Source organism: Megalops cyprinoides, chromosome 24 (assembly GCF_013368585.1).
Source record: "Megalops cyprinoides isolate fMegCyp1 chromosome 24, fMegCyp1.pri, whole genome shotgun sequence".
Lineage (NCBI taxonomy): Eukaryota > Metazoa > Chordata > Actinopteri > Elopiformes > Megalopidae > Megalops > Megalops cyprinoides.
In genome coordinates, this window is record NC_050606.1 from 19787880 (window position 1) to 19805797 (window position 17918).

At 46.6% G+C, this 17918-nt stretch overlaps 1 protein-coding gene across 1 annotated transcript; it reads right to left on the reverse strand.

Moving 5' to 3' along the window:
- Positions 1 to 294: 294 nt before the first annotated feature.
- Positions 295 to 16759, reverse strand: LOC118771374 (NFX1-type zinc finger-containing protein 1-like). The gene is made up of 20 exons (XM_036519350.1): positions 16474 to 16759; positions 16050 to 16119; positions 14924 to 14986; positions 14515 to 14763; positions 13827 to 13991; positions 11589 to 13256; positions 11187 to 11315; positions 10503 to 10657; positions 9620 to 9763; positions 9400 to 9499; positions 8658 to 8765; positions 8334 to 8399; positions 7567 to 7689; positions 6781 to 7016; positions 6547 to 6686; positions 6056 to 6210; positions 4838 to 4983; positions 4193 to 4303; positions 3240 to 3335; positions 295 to 2753 (listed from the first exon to the last, which is right to left on the reverse strand). The coding sequence occupies exons 2-20, from the start codon at positions 16072 to 16074 to the stop codon at positions 444 to 446; spliced, it is 6189 nt and encodes a 2062-aa protein (XP_036375243.1). The 5' UTR covers positions 16075 to 16119; positions 16474 to 16759; the 3' UTR covers positions 295 to 443.
- Positions 16760 to 17918: the final 1159 nt, after the last annotated feature.

Sequence of the window (17918 nt, forward strand, 5' to 3'; positions counted from 1 at the left end):
ATTCCCACAACGTCAGGTGATGACGGGCCGGACAAGTGACAGAAACACGTTGAGGACAGGCATGTTATGCACCAATAACATCTTACCCATTCAGTCCTCACCAGACAGCTGATCAGTGAATATGTGAGGCTGATGTGAGCGCAGCGAATCAGAAAATCAGAAAACTTTTAAGTAGAAAGAATGGACATCCCAAGTTACAGTATGCTACTGTATTTCTTGCTTGTGACACCATGTGTCAACAGTACTAATCTTTCTCATAAAACCAGTGATCTACTTTATATACAGTCTATTAGCTAATAAATGTCTTTTTTTAGTCACTTTTGATCCTCTCAAGATTTTTTCCCTCTGCGGTGTTGGCATGGCGCTCTTTAAGTTTCCATCCGCAGTTGGAGAAGCATATTTCTGACAGCCGTGAGATCACTCTGCTGCATGTAACTGGTCACTCAGGAACACTCAGGACAGCAGTCATTTTTGGTGTCGATGTGAGCGCCCAGTCTGTAGTATATATGTCCCACGATGCACTTGCGCCAGTGATTCAGTTTCAGAAAATCACAGTCAATTACAAGACCATTGGATTCCTCCACCATCTTCCACCTGGTGGACGGTTTAACCTCTTTTGCAATGTCATGCAGACTTTTCTGGATGTTTTGCACTTCCTGATCGTTCAGGGCCAGCTCACTGTTCTTCAATTTAATAATGATGGCTTGCAGCATTGAAAGCTGGATCAGAAAAGGAAGATTCTCAGCGTTTCGATATTTCTTACAGATCTCAGATAACACCAGCGCTTCAGCTAAATACAAAAGCCTTTCAGCTTCCCTCTTATGCTTGGACATGGAACTCCCTTTGCTTTCTGGTGTCACTATCTTTTTACTGCAAAGGTCTACCGCTTGTTTGATCTGCAACTGATGTACCAATGGCAGGGTGAGCTTGGCATTGTGGTTTATCTCTGCCAGCTTGGAGAGGAGTTCAATCTGCCTGTAGATGAACATTGCTTTCCTCACGTCGAAGTCGGAGCCCGACAGCTCAGAGACAAGGGACGGGATTTCGGAAGACCGTATCCCTTTCTCCTCCCTCTCCTTCACTGCCCTCTGCACGCTCTCCGTCCACATGGCCGCCGCCTTGCTCTTCGCCACCTCCATGTCCGCACGTATGCGCTTGACGATGTTGTTGTAGCGCACGCTCCTCCGGATGGGCACGCTGCACTTGGGGCAGGACTTGGGCCGGACAGCCCCATCCGCCTCGGGCTCCGCCATCCAGGCGTCGAAGCCGGACACCTCGAACATGTGCCCGCAGTCCGCCAGCTGGACGAAGCGGGCCTCGGGCTCAGCCTCGTTGCCGAAGAAGAGCTCCTGCACCTCGTCGGCGTGGCAGACGCGGCACTTCTTCGGGCACGGCTCGCCGCACATGCCCACGCAGCTGTGGCCACAGTGCTTCAGCTTCTTGCGGCAGGGGGCGCTGCAGGGCGGCCGGTCGCAGGGCTCGTGGCAGAGGCGGGAGCAGCTGTGGTGCTTGCAGCGCCAGCCGCAGGGTATGGCACAGGGGAGGCAGGCCTCGGAGCAGAGCCGCTGGCACTTGGCATGGTAGCACATGCTCTCGCAGGGCTGCTGGCAGGGCGCGCACAGCGTCCCGCACCTCCCCCGGCACAGGTGCGAGCAGATCAGCCGGGCACCGCAGGGCGAGCGGCAGGGGAGGTGGGTGGCGCCCGCGGCACAGTCATAGCAGGTCCCGGCGCAGGTGTGGCCGCAGTCCAGCTCGACTCCACACTTCTTCCAGCACCTGATCTTCTCCCCCCTCGCGTCGGCGTCCTGCTTCACGTGGCACAGCATGACCCTCTGGTGGCTGCAGCCGAGGTCCACCGTCACCTTCTGGGGGCAGTTGCGCGTGCAGGTCTCGCCGCAGGCGCGGACGCACATGTGCCCGCAGGGCAGCGTCTTGTTGCAGGGGACGCGGCAGAGGAAGTTCTTCGGGTCGACCGAGCATGGGACCTCCTGCTCGTGTCCGCACTTGGGGATCGTCTTGGCGATGAGCACCTGGCAATCGCCGCACTCCTCCGAGCACTTTTTGGGACACTGGTGGCCAGGCTCACACAGGGTCTTGGCGCACGGCTTGGCGCACTTGAACTCCTTGTGCTCGGCGTCGCTGGGGTGGCAGAGGCGGGTGCAGACATGGCCGCACGCCAGCCGGAAGTCGCAGGGCAGCAGGCAGCCGCCCAGGGGCGCCTTGAGGAAGTCCTCCGCCTCGGTTGCCGCGATGACGGTGGCCGGGTGATTCTCGCAGCGCAGCGTCAGGGCCTCCCCCAGCTGCCCGTGGTAGCTCAGCACGCCCGAGATTTTGCTCCACAGCGGGACGGTGGACAGCATGGACATGTTCCCGATGCAGAAGAGCGCCTTCTTCGCCCTCGACAGGGCCACGCAGACCCGGTTGGGGATTTTCAGGAAGCCCGTCTTCCCCTCCATGTTGCTCCGGACCAGGGAGAGGATGACGATGTCGTTCTCCTCGCCTTGGTACCTGTCCACCACGCACAGGTTCACGCCCTGGAACATGCTCTTGGGCATGATCTTCTTCAGGCAGAACAGCTGGCCGGTGTAGGTGGTGAGCACGGTGATCTGGGAGGGCTGGTAGCCCTGGCACATTAGGTAGTAACAGAGGGCTTTCACAAAGGTGGCCTCGTGCATGTTCTGGTGGCTACGGCCCTCATGGATGCTTTCTTCCAGGTGCTTGTGCTCCACAAAGAAAACATTAGTCGTCACCCCCTGAAAGAGTGTTTCCATACGTTATTGCATACACTTTAAACACATTCTCCTTATGCATTTTCACTGCATGTATCATGCAAGGTAGCTGACATTACAACGAATGGAGCAAATAGTTCGATGATGTCATTCATATGTTCTGATATCCTGCAATTTAACTACAGGGTGTGTTGTTTTTTCACATTTTGAAATGAGTATTGGTTAAATGTAGTGATACACAGACTAATGACTAATGGCCAGACAACATACTACATACTTCGTAACACAAAAAATCATATATTTATCAAAATGTGGATACTTTATGCTCTGGCTGCTTATAATGCCAACAAATGAGGATTGTTTCCTTGGTATTCATTTTGCTCCCTTCTTAGAAATGATCTCTCCACTGTGGTGTGTGCAAAAATGAAATCTCACCTACTGTCCAGTGTCAGTTTTGTGTAAGAGAATATAGTTCTGTTATTGATGTGGTTCCAGTGCACTTATTATTACCTTAATGTTCTCGTACAGTGTGACTGAGGCGTGGTTCTCCAGTCTGTCGTAGATGTGTGGTGTTAGCAGGCGGGCAATCTCTGGGCGCATACGATGCTGAGGAACAATAAGACTGATTTTAAAGAAGACCCAGAATGGTTCTCATAACCCCCCAATGGCAGGACTCCAGGTTTTCTCATACTTTTAAGAAGATACTGCTGTTTCACTTGTAACTTCTAACAGAAGTACTGTATAGTGAAATAGGATATGCACCAGTTTTGTAGTGTTTTAGTATGGTATCTGAAAAATGCAGAATTTATGTGGCCATGGTGAAGTTTGTGACTGCCCCAACTTCCTGAGGCTCCTCTGACTCTTCCTGTCCAAGCAAAAGTATTACGATAGACGGAAAAGACATGCAAATCTGATTTGTTGAAATCTTATGAGACATTGATATGTACATTGTGTATAGCTCTTGCATGTGTGCAGCTTTTCAAAGAAATTTCTGTTTATTTATTTAAGTAAACAACCCAAGGGACCATTTAATTGGACACGTATGTAAGCATTCTGTATCATTGTGTATGTGTGTATGTATGTATGTATGTACATATGTACGCATGTGTGTACGTGTATGACATAAATCAGAGTGCTAGGATTTTTCCTTTATTGCTATTTTCTGCTTTTACCGTGCACCTGTGAAATTTCACATGAGCATCTTTTTTTATATCATCCTTTTGAAAACTACTGGTTGACCTGTGTGCACACACAGACCCTGATTACAATGCATAAAACCTGTATTTAAGCTCTGCGTCGGATGTGAGGATGTCCTGCGAGTTCACACGGTGCAGTGGGCATCTGTGAGCTGTCGGGCACGTGTAAACGGCTCGGCTATGCAAACAGGAAGGGGGAGCCCTGGGCGAGAGCTCTGTACTGGGGGGAACGGACTCTGACGAACCGGACCTGGCCCCTCGCCGTACCTGGTAGTCCAGCCTGACGTACGGGACGTCCATGCGAATCAGCCGCTCAAACAGGGACACCTCCAGGTTGAAGTTCCTGGCGAGCTCGTACACCGTAGCGCTTGGCCGAAGCTGCGGGACACGGACAGAGTGGACAGAGAGGATTCTGGATGAATCCAAATCAACTTTTGTGAAGATTCAAAACCAACCAAACACTGTTAATTAATCCACCAAAGAAGTTTTGAGCAAGGAAGGGAATCTCAGTTGGTTCCACTAAGACAGGAGTGGATGAAGGCAACTAGTGTAATGGCCTGACAGGAGAGTCATGTGGTATCTACGACTCCCTGATTTGAACCAATAATAGCTTTTTTGGTATGAAGAGCAGAGACTTTTCATTGGCTCATACAAGCCTGTAATTGCAGTGCCTGGCAGCACTACTCAACATGGGGTTCCTGGAGCCTCCCTCTCCTATTGCTAAAAAAAAGCTTACAGAAACCTCTGTCGCTCCAGCAGCAGGGGTCATGAATGCCCTGTCTTCTACCAGTACCGCTACTTTTGATTTATGCTGTTCCAAAAATGGGTGGCTTTGCTTATTATTCAAATGAATAAAATAAAAAGGACCTATTTTGCAGCATTGGACAGAGAGGAGAAATGAGAGCCGCATACCTGCTGGTGGTCCCCAATCAGGATGAGGTGCTGGCAGGCAGGGGTCAGCGTGGTGATGATGTGGGACTCCAGAACCTCTGCTGCCTCTTCCACCACCACTATCCTGGGCCGAATGTCCTGCAGAACCCTCCTATACCGGGCCGCACCTGCAGGACATTCACACTTATTAATAATAATAATAATAATAATAATAATAATAAGTTCTATTATGACCAGATATTCAACTCCAGCATCCCCTCTTATGTTCAGCATGTCCTGTTGAAGAAAAGGTATCAGGGCCATCTGCATTCCTGTGAATTCCTACAGATGCTCTGTTTTCAGATCACATTCCTTCAAGAATGTGCACAACGAGCCAACAAATCAGAATGCTTGCAGCTTTGACTATGGCAGAGATAGAATTTACAACGTGGAATGCACCGAACTGATTGTCCGGATATATAATAATCACATAGAAAAACCTAAAGAAGGTTCTGACAAGAAAACTCTCTCCGTTATCATTTTTGTGCGGGCAATGCTGGGGCCAACTAGAGCCGGGAGAATGCCACACATTACTGGCCTTGTTCAAGCCCATGCACAGGCACACGGTGTACTCTTGGTGTGTATGCAGCTGTCAAGTACATTCACGCGTGACAATCCGGATAGTGTATTATGCTTCAAAGCACCCGGGTGTCATACTACAACACTGTAATAAGAGGGCTGCACACTATTTAGGAAGCGTTTCACATTTTACATCCCAGAATTCATTGCAAACGAGGAACAGGAGTTTTTCAGTAGAGCTAAGAATCTGGGCAGTCTTGAGTCTGTCTGTGGTCATACAACAGTAAGCAGCTACAAGACAAGCAACTCTTTTTAAAATATCACACTAGTTAGAAACAAGCACTACTGCTTCAGTTATTAAGCAAATACAGGTCATTTGATGTACAGTTGCTTAAGTTAACTTGGTAATAGTATTTATGAGAACAAAATTCTGTTGGGTATCGCTAGCTAGCTAGCCTGGCTAATGTAGTAATGGTCAATTATGAGGCAGAAATGCATTCACAACTTATGCATTTTGTGCAGTTGCATACTTATTGATAGGTAATAAAAGATTTAATAGAGATGACAAATCATGCAGCTAGGTAATATGCAGTATGTTAGTGTTTACTAATCAAGTGTCCCTACAGACGCTGTCTTGACAGAACCGAGGTTGAACTTTGGTTCCCCCTGGTGTTGACTTACATGTGGTGGTCATCCCAATGACGCTAGCTTCCTTGAGGACCGTCTGGTCCTCAATGTTTCTCAGCTCCTCGATGCGGTTAACAATTGCTTGGTACTCGTTCTCATACTCCAAAATTGTGGTCCTGATATCACTGCGATACTTGGAGAGCCAAAGCCTGAGGCACAGAGAGATCATGCATACACCTTTGTGCAATCTTTTACAACGATACTTATTTTAGATGAAAAAATGTCAGCACCACGTCAGGAGCAGGTTATTTTAAGCTAATTTCTTATTACAACTATAGCTTTCACCAGCAGTTTTTACAAAAAGCTGCACTGTTACATATGATTTCACAAGACACACAGCCAAAACAGGAATCAGTGGGTAGAAACAGCCAGTCAAAACACATATTAACTGAGCAGCAGATGGCGCCAAAGAGAACAGGATATTCAGCCCTGCACACCAGTGACTGTGTGTAAAAGGGAACTGCAGAAAGCTGCAGAACGCTCACCTGTAGAGACGCCAGCGCTCTTTGTATGGCAGAGCCCAGAGCTCGGAAATCTGCTCTGCATCCTCCTCCTGCATGTGGTCAGTTTTCTTAAGCTCCTGCCTCACCACATGCTTCAGCTTCTTCTTCATGTCTCTTGTTATCTGGGAAGGAAAAAACGATTTTGTGTGTACGGAGGGGTCGGATTTTGGATTTTGGTCTCTAGACCGCCAGAGATGATCTGCCTGGCAGGCTTACCTCCCAGCCCTCACCGTGGGGGTCCTCCCTCTCCTCCTCCTCCGGCACGTAGGCGAGCACCACCCTCTGCGTCTGCGCCAGCCGCCGGCGGGCGCTCTGGATGTGCTTCTGCACGTCGTCCCCCTCCATCATCCGCTCGGCCTGCGCCAGCTCCGCCTCCTCCGCCACCTGCAGCGTGTCCCCGTCCGTGTCCCCGTCCCCGTCCGTGGTCACGCTGGCCACCTCGCTCGCGGAGTCTGCCAGTCGGGTCGTTACAAGATCGATCACTCAAACTGACCAGCTGACCACCAAGGCAGTCAGCCAATCAGCTGCAATGTGCCTTATTGTCGTTCAGCAGACACTCTTATCCAGAGAGACCTACATAGGTTGAAATTTTATACAGTTATACAAGCTGGATATTTACTGAGGCAGTTCTGGATAAAGTACCTTGCCCAAGGGTACAACAGCAGTGCCCCAGCACGTAATCGACCCAGTAACCTTTTGGTTGCTAGCCCTGCTCCTTACCACTACACCACACTGCTGCCCACAGTGCAATTGACACAGCTCTCTTAAATGAAATACATCTGCATCAAACAAGTTTGGCTCTGAGGAATCTTGAAATTACTGTATGAAACGATATGTAACATATAAAGGCTCATAAACAAGGAGCAATGGAACAATGACAAACTCAATTTCCCATCAGCCATTTCTCCCCAGAGTCCCCCTACTCCTCATTACATTCCTGTGTAACGTGAGGAATCATTCTAGGCTTAATTTTGCTGTCCACCCATGTTGTGAGCAGTGTACCTTCATCCCGCTGGTGCTCAGCCAATGAGAGGACTTCTGTCGCTCTTGCGAGGACATCGGTGGAGGTCAAGTCATCGTCGCCGTCACTGCTGGTGTGGTCACCAAGATCTTCAGCAACATCACCTGAGATTCATACAAAGTCATTTAGGGAACGGTAGACTTATACATTTGCTGTTTATCACGTAAGCAGATTATGACAAACAATAAATCGTAACTGAAACAATAGGTGCTCTGTGAAGGCTGCATTTTGGCGGATCCCCTTTTTAGTAGTAATGGAAAACCCTATAATCATGGGTGGATCTGTCATATTCTGTCAATCACTGACTCACATGAACCTCACAAAAGACTCTGCCCTCTGTAACAAAATGACACTATGACTGGCTCAAACTGGCTGATATTACAATCTGTATAACTGGATAAAATTGTCACCTACTGGATGTAAGTTGCTCTGGATAAAAGTGTCTGCTAAATGACAATAATATAATATAATATATGAATTCACTCATTCTGGGGCTCATGAAGCCTCACTCTCCCATTACTGTTTACTGTTTATGTACAAGATCGCCATCTACTGGTCGAACAAAGGTACGTCATTACTTAAAGGGACTCTGTTTACTCTGTCAGTTCATCAATGGGAGAGGGAGGGACACTTATGTTTCTAGGCCTGCTTAGCTGTAGCCAAAAATAAACAGAAGACTATATAACAATGCAATCAAAGACTCAAAACAGTAGGGGCCACTGTTGTTCTAGCAGTCAGTCTAACTCACCACTGTTATGCTCCACCTCCTCATCCTCAGACTGGTACAGATCAAAATCACCAAAATCTTCATGCCCTGAAATGGAAATTCTTCACGTCAATGATCAAGTCACTGATAAACACAAGAACGTTCTCATGTAAGAAGTTCACAGGGTTCAACACTACCAAGGCTTCACTGCCACATCAGCACACACATTAATGGCTTATTCTTTTGCCAGTGTTCTATGGCCTTTATCAGGTGGTAGGTATGGTAATTAAAATTCTTTAGAGCCAGTCATAAATGGTGTAATATTACCCTGACTTATGTATGTCCCGCCCTCTCTCCAGCTGGTACCTGTGGTATCTGGTGTGAGCCGCTCCAGGTCCTCCTCAGGATCTCTCATTACATCAGACGCCACACTCATCCAGTACTCCCTGTCCTCCTCTGTGTCAACAATGATCTCTGCAACCGAAAGCAGGAAACAGACATACACACACAAACACAGAGGCACACAGACACACACACACACACACAGACACACATACACACACACACACACACACACACAGACACACACACACACACACACACACACACACACACACACACAGGCACACAGGCACACAGACACAGACATAGACACACACACACACACACACACACACACACACAAACACTTTCGTAAACTCACAGAAAGCCCAGGGACATGAAACTCTTTATAATAATTTATAAATAATTTCAGTTACTAGAGTGATAAGAGTCAAGGACTTCCTTGTTCCCCTGTTATCTTTAGCATTCATACAAAGAGAAACACTGTTCAAAGCATACTGTGTACCTACTGTGTTTATGTACACGAAGAGGGCTGTAAGATGTCTGCTGCAATGCCACCATTTTGGTTAAGATCTGACTCTGCTTGACTCCAGCTGCCTGTATCAGTAAAACTGCCTTTTATTGTGTCTGAATTCTGTTTGCTGTTATTCCCACACCGTCCCTAATTTGTTCAGATCAAATTCCCACATTGCATATTCTCATACAACGTGTCAGCGATCCCTGGGACCATTTTGAATGTGACAGACGAGAGTCCATTCTCGCTCACCCATTTGCCTGGAGGCATGGCTCAGCATGGAAACCCCGAGCCACTCCATCATCACAGACCGGCCTCTCTTCCTGTGGTGGTAACCGCCAAACCCGGTGGGCTGAGGGGAAACGATAAAATCGCATTAAGGATCAGCATCCGGTTGTGTAAACATGTAAAAAAAAAGCTACAGGAGACTGCAAGAGAAGATAAGCTTCAAAATAAACATAGTAGCACTGACCAGTCCTTCTTCCAGCGTGGTCCCGTGGAGAGCCTGGATGTACTGTTCCAGCACATTCTCGTGAAGAATACCCTGAGCGGAGCTTTCAAACAGGGCCGCCCGCTTCCCGATGCCTTCCTCCATGGCCTTTCTGGCATCATTGAGCTAAGAACGGAGCACAGTTTCACGCAAGTGCTCATGTGGTGAGGCCCTGTTATATGAAGGAATCTACATACGACTTAACAATTGAGACTGGAACTGGCCTAGGCTGTTCACCCTTGATTGATCTAAAACACACATGGAGCTCTGCTGAAACTCTTCACACAAAGTAGATATCAATCCTGTTCTATGCCACTTACAACAGGGGAATATCCAAAAGGATCCCAGATATTTATCATTATTACTATTCTAAAGAACATTGAGCTGTCGGCTCTACACCTATTCTTGTTTTTCCTGATATTTACTCTCTAATTTCTCAGAGGTGTGGTCAACAAAACAAAAGTACAGTTGACACTTCAACAACCAGGAAACTAATTGATAGATATGGCTAGCTACCCATCTTCTGGTTTAATTTAGGCACAACAGCATACAACCTCACATGCATCACACAGAATCATTAACGTCATGTAAAATGAATATCTGTTTCTGTAACCTTTTGTTATGTCATGTCTAAAATATAATAAAAACTTGATCGCAAGAAGATCATAAAAAAATGATACAACGAAATGAAATGATGCTTTGGACAAAACAAGATAACAGCAAAGCTGCAAGTGATGACTTTGCGGATAAATTTTTGGAGTGCATTTTTTACTGCGTCTGAATCGCTCAATGTGAGGCGAACTCCGTGGACAGACGGCATGCTGGGGGGGGGGGGGGGGGGGGGGGTGAGTCGCCCACAGCTTACCTGGGCGAACATGGCCCGCAGGTAACCCGCCAGGTTCTGCCTGAAGTTGCTCGCTCTCCTCCGGCTGCTCAGGGATAGCTCCTTCAGTTTCTCGCTGGAGCTCCGCCCCCCGACTCGAACCAGACCGGAGGACTTCTTCATAAACTTTAGGATGCCTTCACAGAAGCAAGAGAGCAGCTAAGTTCAGCAGGCTTCAGTGGCATGACAATGTATTTCTAGTTTTGTAAAACCACATCAATCTTAAACAATACTATTGTAAACATAAAAATAAGCATAAATAAATACATTATGCTGAAATAAGTAATACACAAAATAGTAAACAAATAATAACAGTTATTATTATAAGGCATGCTGAAAATAATAGACTCAAACTAATAAATAAAATATACATTCCACCTATGGATATATGACTATATATACAAAAACTCACATCCCACACTCACAAGTGTACATCCAGTTTATAAATCAATACGTTAATTGATTTAAAATAAAGAAAAAGATAAATAAATTCATGTCAAAACAATCAGGGATGCCACAAGTTAGGATAGTTTCCCTTTCATCCATACTGGAGAGTCACCATATAACCCGATAGAATGCCTCAAAGTCAAAGGGAAAGACTATAACACTTAAAATGATTAAATGTAACTAGCTAGGAGTAAAAGTGAAAAGGAACAAATGTATTACCTTCCAGGAACTGATCCAGCGCATGGTTTGTGTAACAGACCACCAGGATGGGAGAGCTTCCTCCTGACTGCCATATGTGGGCATTGTCCAGGAGGGCCTTGACGATTTTCAGACCAACAAATGTCTTTCCTTGAAGGACATGGTATGGGAATAACTATCAGATTCTGGAGGCTTACATAACTCTCTAAAATTGGTTTAATCATTCATACATAATATACTGTAAATTTCTATGTATACATGCAGTCACCTCCACAGGTCATATCAAAAAGTAGCCTTGGTCCTTACTTATGTTTACTTGCTAGCATCTATGGCTTTATTTGCTGAAATACAGCTTAGTTTAGAAAAGATGATGACTTTGTCTGTCTTTCTCGTAACAACAACAGCTAATTCATGAACGATCACCTGTTCCTGGCGGGCCTTGTATGATAGCTAGCTCCTTGGTGAGGGCTAACTGCACAGCCTTCATCTGTGACTCATCCAGATTGAGCCGTTCTTTGCTTGGCCAGTCATTGAAGTTTAGAATGTCGCCCACAGTCTCCTTGGCCTCGGTGCCCTCGGGATCTGAATCCCTGCCCATTATGTAGTGCAGCTGCATTCTGCGCAGCCTGTGACGCAACGTCTCCCCACTGGTTTCGTCAACCTTCAGTGGCTTATCGTTCATCAGGGCCTGGAGGCTGTACTCATGCTGGTGGGCCAGCAGGTAGCCGGGAGGTGAGATATTGTCATCGCAGCTGACGATGTACTTCTGCATGGGCAGGTCTTTGGCCCTCATCTCCTGCAGGCCTTCCAGGACGTGGCGGTAAGCTTCGAAAAACGCGGTGGTCTCCACCATGAGGAAGGTGTTGCTCTCAGACACGTCCGCCAGCTTCATCCTGTTCTCCTCGGTGAAAAATAGTGTCGTGACGCCCTCCTTGAGCTCCTTCACGTCGCGGTTCGCCACGGTGGCAAAGATCATTGTCTCGAAGTTGTCCATGGACAGGCACACCAGAGCCCCATACAGCAGTCGCTTGGAGCTCTCCCAGTTTACCATTTTCAGATTCTTGTTGTCGAACTGGACCCTGTAGAGGATCCCTTTGGGTGTGCACAGCGGAGCGACGATGTGGGCGTCGAAATAGATGCGGATGTCATCGAAGCGGCCGCGGCGCAGGTCCTTGCCATCAAAACGGAGGAGGTGGGAGATCCCGTCACGAAGGGGCTTGATGAAGTCCTCCCGCAGCAGGCGGAAGTGTGTGTCCAGGTAGGTGTCGCAGTCCCTGAAGCTCTCGCCGATAATGTTGGGCCTCAGAAAGGGCCGCTCGGTCGCATGTATATCCTCGTACGTCGGAAAGACGGACATGCGCCTGAAGCTCTCCACGTCCGACTCGTCCTGGACGCCCAGCAGGAAGGAGTAGGCGTCCGAGCGGAGGGTGCCCTCGCGTTTCTTCTCCTGCAGGTGGGAGACCATCCTCTGGAGCCTCTCCAGGCTCTCCTGCACCTCCCCCAGGCCGCCGACACCTGCCGCTTGCAGGTTGGTGAACTCCCGCTCCAGGAGGACCACGGCGAGGGACACGTCAATGACGGTGCTGGACGGGAACACGCTCATCAAGGACACGTACAGGTCGACGATCTGCCCGAGTTTCGCCAGGCTCTGCTGCCTCGATTCACGGTCCACTTTCGTGCCCAACGTCATCAGGAACATGGGGATGGTACCTTTCAGGAACTGGGAGTCTTTGACCACCGCCAGGAGGTGCTGCAGGTTCTGCCTGTTGGTGCGGCTGCTGCAGGCCTTGCTGAGGACGTCCAGCGTGAGGGAGGTGAGGTTGTCCGTCATCTCTTTCCTGTCCAGGAACTCCTGCAGGCCACTGCCCGGCGCTGCCAGCTTCATGACCACCTCCGACGGCTCCATCTGCAGGATCTTCTCCAGCGAGCGGAAGTCCAGCCGGTGACTCGCCTTGGACATGGGGTCCTGGGATTCCTGGCTGTTCCTGGCCCTCCGGTGGTGGTCCTGGGAATGACGGCCCAGGTCTGACAGGTTCGGCTGACTTAGCGTCCTGTGTGAGGGACGCAGCTGACTTCCCTGTGAGCCATGTTCTGGAAGCGTTCAGAATGAAGCACAGACATGAGTTGCAGTATCATCCATGTGACACTGATCCTTCTCCATGACTAAACTACTTGCATTGTGACTAACATAATGCTCATACAACTACAACACTGACCACATAACCAAAACACTGAACACATTAACAAAATATTAATGCGATCATTTAGTCTATATGAATCATATTATGCTTACTGTAGTTACTTTACTGGAATAGTGACTGTGTAACATAGCACATTGCTAAGTACTGTCCACTTTACTGAAATACTGGTAGTGCAACTGAGCATAGAACATAAAACTAACAATAACAATCTATGTAAAATACCATGCCCACACCAAAATACTGACCATATACAGTGACTAGATTACTGACATAGTTAACTAAAATGCTGGCCACATTAATTAAATACTTCCAATAACACCTATATATACAATAGGTCAGATTACTAATACATGGAACATGTTACAAATAGTACCTCTGGCAGTGGCTAAAACAACAGCCACGTTACTTTAGTACAATCCTGGCTCCATCCCTAAATGAAATAGGCCCAGGGCATTCTCACCATTCGTATTGTGGTTTCCAGTGCGACTCGGGGGTCTGCGATTTACGGGGGGTCTCTGTGTTCCTGCAGCAGAGTCGCCAGTTGTGTGGAGAGAGTGCCTTGGGATGCGTCCCTGGGAACTGTGCTGGTTGCCTCTCCTGCAGCTGTTCTGGGTGGGTGCATTCACTGTAATGGATCAGAATTTAGATTCAATTTCAAATGGTGAAATGGTGTTTGCAAATACAGGTACTCTGCATTTACAGTATGTTTGATGATGACAGAATACTTGGTAACGCGTCACTTTAATTAGATGTAATCCTTGCATAACACCATCATAACAATGATGTAAGCCTAACATAAGCTGCAATATCAGATCATAAATCTGTCATAAACCCCTTCATATGGCAGGTAAACAGGACATATCCATGTTCAGTAAATCCAAGGATAAAAAGCAGAGTACAGGCATTAAGGACCATGACAGTAGACAAGTATGTCCACCTTTCTGTCAGACAGATGTTCTTTTGTCTGGTTTCAGCTATTATGACATAAAGTTTTTTCTGTCAGGTTTTATGACAGCTGATATAATCTGTCACGACATGCTATGTCTTGAGTCATGCTATTCTAGTTACAGTGTTATGCAGGCATTATGAAGTGTAATTCAAGTGTTACCGAATATTTTAACATACTTATGAAGTGTTCAGTGCTTTACCTGGTCTATCCTGCCTTCCTCTCTCACGGTTTTGGAGGGGACCTCCACCCGGGCTGAAAGAGCTGGTCAGATCCAGTGTTGTTGGAGCGACCGAGAGAAGGGGGGGACAGTACTGAAAAGGAGCTCTTCCTGCGCGTCTCCGCGGCGGCCTCCCGCCGGCCTCCGCCTCCCTGCCGTGGGGCTGGGACCCGTCGCCCCCCCTTCTGTTGTGAGAGTGGCCACCAGGGGCGCTGTTCCCCACACGTTCACCTGCAAAGAAATGCATGCATGAGAACAGCAGTGCACTGACACAGCTTAAGGCAGTGGTTAAAGGAGGATGTCTGTGAACATGTCTTTCCATCAGTACTGCAGCGATTCCATAAGTACTGTAGCTATTCCCTCAGTACTGTTACCCTCGGCTGCTACTCACCTGTCCCTTGCGACTCTCTCCTTGCTGGTCTGCCGCGACCCTGCTGTTGGGGTGGCCTGACCCCTATATCAGAAGTAAGAAAACATGTTTCCTTCACTGCTGTAAGCAAAAGGCTTACATCATTTTGTAACTTTTTGTATCTGTACATTTGGCATAGCTGATAGTGACATAATTGCTCACTGTAAATGGCCAACAGTTGGAGTGACACAACATCTATCTACTCCTCTCCCATGTTTTAATGCATTTGGTGATATCTGCTTAGCAGTTGTAAGCTGCTTGTCGCAATCTACTCGTAGCAGGTGTAGATACTGTGTCACTCCACCTAAGCAAATTAAAGTATTTACTTAGGTAGAGTGACACAATATCTATTCCTCCCCCACGTTTAATGTATTTGGTGATATTTGCTTTCCAGTCGTCCCTATCCAGGTAAAATTGTACTTTAAATTCAAACAATGATCCATTTAGGCTATGTGCGTTTCGATAAATACCGCAATGGCGCAACAACAGAATTCCGTGTAAATTACAGGCTCAGCTCAGCAAAATTAATTCCCCGCAACCCCCATTTCCTCGACAATATTACTCCACAGCGCTCTCAGTGGTGACTCACCACTTTTACAACAATATCAAGCAGGTCTCGCACACACATTCAAATTAAAGTGTCATCATTACTGTAGCATTACTGTATTTACTTATTACTGTATTTACTTTTACTTTTTAATACTTTAATTTTATTCAACACACTAAGAGGACTAGTGCACTTTTATGTTCATCCCGTTACCTCCTCGATCATAAATTCATGATCACCAAAACAAGAAAAGCAAAAGCGCAAAGGCGAAACGCAGATGTGTCAACAGTAAACGTTGATACTCAAGGAAAGGTTATTGTATGCAAGGACATCAAACCTGTTTGCTACCAGTCACTTTACTCCTCAGTATTATGCAGCGTCATCCCTATATCATCTTAGCTTGCACCGCTTGCACGAAAAAAAAAAAAAAAAACACAGTAGCCTCCTCTGTGTCACGAGATCATATCATATCATAAGATAATGAACACCCGCCCTGCGTCAGATTTGACTCGAAATGGCCGCTGCCAGATGTCATTCGCCTGGAAATTAAGGAACACTTACGGTGCTGGCTTCCTCTTCCAGACATGTCAGTATAGACGCAGTTCAGTTTCCATGCGCCGTTAAATCGTACCTTAATGAAATACACAGGGATAACGACATAGTTAATAAACTTGACGTACAGGTGCCGAACCGTGATACGGTGTTTTTTGCCCACTCACTCATTGTATCTAGATATTATTACAACACGACAGTCAAAAATAACTTTGTGACAATTGTTTAAGTCACGCAGGGCTTCACAGTGGATTGTCATTTGATTTAGTACACGGAAACTGCAATAATTAGGCTACAACGGAAAGTTAAAACGGAAAGGCATATTTAAAGCCATACATATATTTACTCCATGTACCTTAAACATATAGACAAATATTGGCATTCATTTCCTAAATGAAGAAATAGTTATAATAAAAACGGCTTCTCGACTCACCGCCTCTCCTCTAGCTATCTCTCAAAGGTCTGAGAGCTGCGAGCGCAGTCTCTTTTTCAATGGGTCGTAAGTTTCGATTATGCCAAAGCGAAAGCAACTGCCTTACAGCCGGCTTGGTCGGGGAAATCAAAACTGCTTCCGTGGGGTGACATCTGTTATGATCTGTAACCACATTGCGAATCAAAATAGGCCTACGATGCGGTGTTAGTTCAAGTCCTGCATTAGCGCTTGCTTTCAATGCTTTATTTTTTTTACACAATAAGAGTGAATCACAACAAGACGTGATATTTTGGTATCCTTGCGTCATAAAAATGTTGAATAGCTGCTTAATCCTTGTGGCTGCGAACACGGTATCGGTTTACCAAACAACAGCTCCACCCATTACTCCACAGCAACAGACACATTTATTACACACGTGGAGAAGATAAACCTTTTGACATCCAACAACACGGCAATGAACTAATGCAACATGCAATACCTGCTGTAGAGCTGTTATCGCATGCAATAATAATAAAGTTCCTGGTCATTTAATAGTTTGTCTGTTAATTGCCAGACGTGCACACTGTACGTAAAAAGGAGAGATATGCATGTCTTTATAGTGTTCTATAAAGACAAACTGCAGGAACGAAAATTGACGAACAAGATGCTCCAAATGTACGACTCGCTTCATAGCATTCTGTGAGGTATACAGAACCGTGAACTGCGCGCCTGCTGGTAGAAGTATAGAAAATGGCATAACTGCAAACCTGATAACTGCCTATGCGTAGGGTGGACACGTGTGCACAGGAATACACATTGACAACGGTCACTTCATGAAGAAGCCCATTTAGATGGATGGACAGATGTTGTAATAAGCACATCTGATCACAACTGGAGACTGAGACCAAAAAAATGTATGTATGTATGCCATAGAAAGCCATTTAATAACTTAATAAACCAGACCCTTTAATGACACACAATCAACATAACCATGAAGTATTATAGTTGTAAAAAATGTAACAAATATCAGCACCAAACGCCTTCACTCCCATTTGAAAAAACAGTGAGCATTACAGGAGGTAGGTGGTTTCTGGAGGTCCTCATCATAGTTCCCACAACACAGTCTTTGGGAATTTTTGGCATTTGATAACCATGCCCAGCATCATGTCGTTAACACCATTGTTATTAATTATATAATATTAATCCTTATCTACTTTTCTTAATTCAATCTATGAGGTAACTATTAGGATGTCCATCCGATATTTTAAGACTTATTACCTCCTTCGCCTCAAATTTGACCCCATGTCTCCTGCTGTCACGTCACCTCCAGGAAATCACTTGGACAAGCTGAGGTTGCCATTACCAGTGTGGGAAGTTGGAAGGCACTCCAGTGGTACTCAGGGAAATTGCTCAGCTGGATGCGCAACATGTTCATGACTCAACCCTGGAGACTGCATTGATTTGGT

Coding starts and splice junctions, on each gene's coding strand:
- LOC118771374 (XM_036519350.1), bottom strand. CDS start 16,074: ATGTCTGGAAGAGGAAGCCAGCACC. Junction 14,987..16,049: donor TGGAAGAGGAAGCCAGCACC/GTAAGTGTTCCT, acceptor CTTCTGATATAG/GGGTCAGGCCACCCCAACAG. Junction 13,992..14,514: donor AGGAAGGCAGGATAGACCAG/GTAAAGCACTGA, acceptor GATCCATTACAG/TGAATGCACCCACCCAGAAC.